This window comes from Haliaeetus leucocephalus, unplaced genomic scaffold, assembly GCF_000737465.1.
Source record: "Haliaeetus leucocephalus isolate CR32 unplaced genomic scaffold, Haliaeetus_leucocephalus-4.0 Scaffold555, whole genome shotgun sequence".
In the NCBI taxonomy this organism is placed as follows: domain Eukaryota; kingdom Metazoa; phylum Chordata; class Aves; order Accipitriformes; family Accipitridae; genus Haliaeetus; species Haliaeetus leucocephalus.
Genome location: NW_010972991.1, coordinates 20186942 through 20190823, shown reverse-complemented (window position 1 = coordinate 20190823; position 3882 = coordinate 20186942). Strand labels below are relative to the sequence as shown.

Here is a 3882-nt window from a genome sequence, read left to right as displayed (position 1 = left end):
TTGGGTTGACAGTTGGACTTGATGATCTTAAAGGTCTTCTCCAACCTAAATGATTCTATGATGCTAATACTAATAGAGAGGAGCAACTAAGTTTGAAATTCAGTGAAAGAGACTGTAAGAGACCTACTGCTTTACACTGAGGCAAAACATCACCATGCAGCATCTCCCAGTTCTGGTCAAGTTTTGGCCAGAACAAATGAAAACATGGTATATCTAGAAAGATTTGTTCGAAGTAAAGCTTCACATTCTGCTTCTCTCCTCATTCGTCTCAGCAGTCTTCCCTAATGTACTGCAGTAAATGTAACAACTCTCTTATAAAACACCAGGCTGATACAAACAGCAGCAAGGGTACTCATCTAACACACCTGAATGGCTAAGAAATTCAGAAATTGAAAAATCTGATTGAGTCAGCTAATCTATCCCTCTGCAGAAGGGAAACTTTCTAGAACTGTGACTGCATCAAGCATACTGCATTGCATTAGCAAGCTACCCGTGCAGCAATATTGCCACAAGCTTATTTGTATATTTGCACATTTTTAAGTTCTTAAAGAAAACTTTGCTTAGTATTTTTTGGTTGCTTAGTTCCAATAGCACTGAAAGAAGTTTAGTTTAACCATTACGTGCCTCTTAACCACTTAGAGTCTCCAGTGTTAACTTATAAAAGGACAGCTCTGAAAGGTGCAAATTATCTGTCCAGTGCATTTATAAGACCAGGGCAGGGTGGGGAACCCAGAATTTTTTTTTTTTTTTTTTAATATCGAATTGTTTGTGGGATGAGGAGACAATTAGAGGTATGGGTTGAGTTACTCCCCACTATTATACAAACACAATACAACAACAGATTTTACTACAATAGTTCAGTACAACAACTGCTGCATCTGGTAAACTTACTTGAGTTCTGGCAAAGGTGATGGATTTATGAAGAGGTTTCTGAACCTGTATTTTTTGAATCTTGAGAAGTCAGTGGTTACTGATTCTTTGTGAGGTGTTTCAATAATTATGCAAGGTGAGATGCCTCCTGTTATCGTGGGCGGCCAACAACTCTGCAACATAAACAAGGTATCTTTTAAATGCCGATTTTACTATGAGAGCAGGGAAGGCTCATAGTAAGTAGATTACAGTTAACAACAAGAATATACGTAACGCATATTAGTCTTTTTGGATCTCAGCATCAATTCAAGTACTGAAACCAAGAAAGACAGAGAGATTAAATGCCAACAAAGCCTTTCGTAGTCAAGATGGAACATGTATAAACAAATTTGATCAATTTAGGAAACTCAGCTTTGAGGAAGACAACTGGTTTTAGTTTATGAACCCACAAGTAGCCATGCCATTGTTTGAGCTGCTCAGTTATAGTACATAAGGCAAAGGTACTCATTGCTACTAAAACACAGGACATTAGGTTGCTGGTCCTATCTACTTATCTACTCAGAGGGAAAAGAAAGGAGAGGGTGGAGGTTCTACTGTCTCTCAGTGGAAATTCAGCAACTTGTTATCTTCCAATTAGGCACTACAGAGAGGAGCCACCCACCTCAGCTCCAGAGCTAGATACCCACTGAGCAAGCAGCAGCTGTGAACTATCTCTCAGCTTGCCAATGCCAAATATGAGATGCAATGACTCAAAAGGAGAAGAGCACAAAGTTATTAATGCAGAAAGCTTCAGAGAAGGAATTCTAGATTACTTTCATTAACTCTGCAACTTGTTTCATTAATACTTATTTGGTTGTATGTAATCAATACAAGTAAGAAGGCATCAAATTCATGGAGCATATGCAATGCTGTGATGGCTGACAGCCTTCAAAATGGTGACTCAGAACTTTAATTATGATCGGGGGGGGGGGGGGGAGGGGGAGCCCTTTCGCAAAAAAAGGCAACACCTGCCCCTGAACACAGAAACTTTTCCTATTGTCCTGGTTTAACCACACCTGTATAGCTGTTTTACAAGGTAAACTACATATGATTTCCTTAGTATATCTAAACCTGGTTATAGCCAGAGTAAAGTACCCTAGGAGTGAAGTTACATATTCCAGCAGAATTGATCTTAACAGCACACAGCTAGGAGAAGAGGGAGATCCTGCTCCTTCTTCTCTCCTGTGATCCTCACTGCACAAGTCCCACCCCTTCCTTCTTTTGTCAGCTTTGACACTTGTCAGACCCTCTGCTGGCTTAATTCAACCCACTAACCCACTAATGGCAGAACATTAACTTATTTTGTAGTGTCAAATTAGCAAGTTGAACCTGCATACAGCTTCATTTAAAGAGAACCAAAAATGGAGCAAGGCAGGGTACAGAGTGCATCGCCAGCTATCAAGGAAGGAAAGACAGGTAAGCAGGATTTACCCCTTTCGGCAAAGCTAAGCTGTGACACGCACTTTCACCCCAAGTACAGTTGACGTACTTACACAGCATTTTTCCCTACACAAAGTTTGCAAACAGTTTCACAGTCAGAAGTTTTGCTTTGCCATAGCTATTAGTCTCATATGCTTTACAAACAGAGTAACTGCAAACAACATTGTTTGCAAGACAAAGTTACATTATTTTACTAATCCACTTTAAAACAAACAACTGTAAAGCCCCTCACTTGGTTTAGGAGTAGCCTACTGTAGTTAAAACAGATTCCTAAACTGATTTAAATAATCAAAAGAACCGTTAAAAGTTCTGTTGAAAGTAAAGAGGGCCCGCACGTTTATGAGTCTTCTCAACCAAATGGCCATGAAACCACACCTTAACTTAAAACAAGTGCAATGATCTTGTTTAAACTTGCCTCTAGGCCTTACCTGCTCTGCACACAGAATTATTATGAAATACCTGGGTTTATTCTCATTTTTACACCTAACCTTACTCTACAGTGGTTTTCACATTGAAGCACCCTTTATCTGCCACAAAGCCATACGTAAAAAAGCAAAAACATATAAAAAGATGCTAAGGTGCTGAGCTCCCATAGTTTTTAATATCTGAAGGTAGAGACTTCCCCTATTCAATACTGTCTAGCGTGGAACGCACAACTTCACACCCACCAGCATAAACCAGATGGACTCCCTTGCTAGTTTGAGCCAGGATTCAGGATTGAATTACCTTAATCTCATATTGATGTTTTTTAGCAATTTTCCCATCTTCTCTTTTCTTAACCTCCTGCTGAGAAGAGAGACACAAATCAATACACTGACAATGACCAGCACACCCACCTCTAAAGTGAAAGCAAACTGTCACTACTCCTGTCCTCCTTTCTAACTCAGCAGAGTTAAGATTCTCCCACCCAAATGCACTGGAGAACTTTCAATATTATTAAGCTTTTCAAGTTGCCCAAATTGGTCACCTCTGCTGTTCTCCTTTTTCTGGTCTGGAGATGTTCGGGTGCCTGCAGTTCTTGTGGAGACTCTTCTTGACATGACAGTGGCTGCTGCTGCTTGGCTTGCAAACGGCTACTGCAAAGAGCAAAAAGACATTAGACGTTAAGAGAGCAGCAGTTATTAGACCACTACCGATAAGCTTTGTATATTACGATGCTAACAGCTTACCTGCGTCTTGACATCTTCTTTGGGTTGCGAGATCTCTGCCTGGATCAAAGGAATAACATAAGCTCAGTTAACGTATCCTCAAGAAGTCAGGACCAAGTTCCCTACTTGGTGTCATAAGACTCATCACAGAGAGCAGCATGGTTTACACAACTGAAATAGAAGGGCACGAGTATTTTACAGGTGTGAGGAGTGCCTGAGCAGAGGACGTCTGTGGTTTGTAATCACACGCAGCTCCACATCCTGCTGGGGGTTACACTGCTGAAGGGGGTTGCACAGGGACACCCACACACGCCAGCAGCCAGTTTGGCTCAGGCTAGCTGGGCTTGTCTAGCGCAGGGGGAAGCTGTAAAGTGACATTTCCCAC

At 41.1% G+C, this 3882-nt stretch overlaps 1 protein-coding gene across 1 annotated transcript in view; it reads right to left on the bottom strand.

Moving 5' to 3' along the window:
* CCNE2 (cyclin E2) overlaps positions 1-3532 on the bottom strand; it is a 12758-nt gene extending 9226 nt beyond the window's left edge. Inside the window, exons 1-4 of the mRNA XM_010577094.1 lie at positions 3519-3532; positions 3317-3425; positions 3076-3132; positions 892-1043 (exon numbers count right to left, since the gene is read on the bottom strand). Of these exons, the coding sequence (XP_010575396.1) occupies positions 892-1043; positions 3076-3132; positions 3317-3425; positions 3519-3532 (332 nt within the window). The remainder of the gene's footprint in view (positions 1-891; positions 1044-3075; positions 3133-3316; positions 3426-3518) is intronic.
* Positions 3533-3882: the final 350 nt, after the last annotated feature.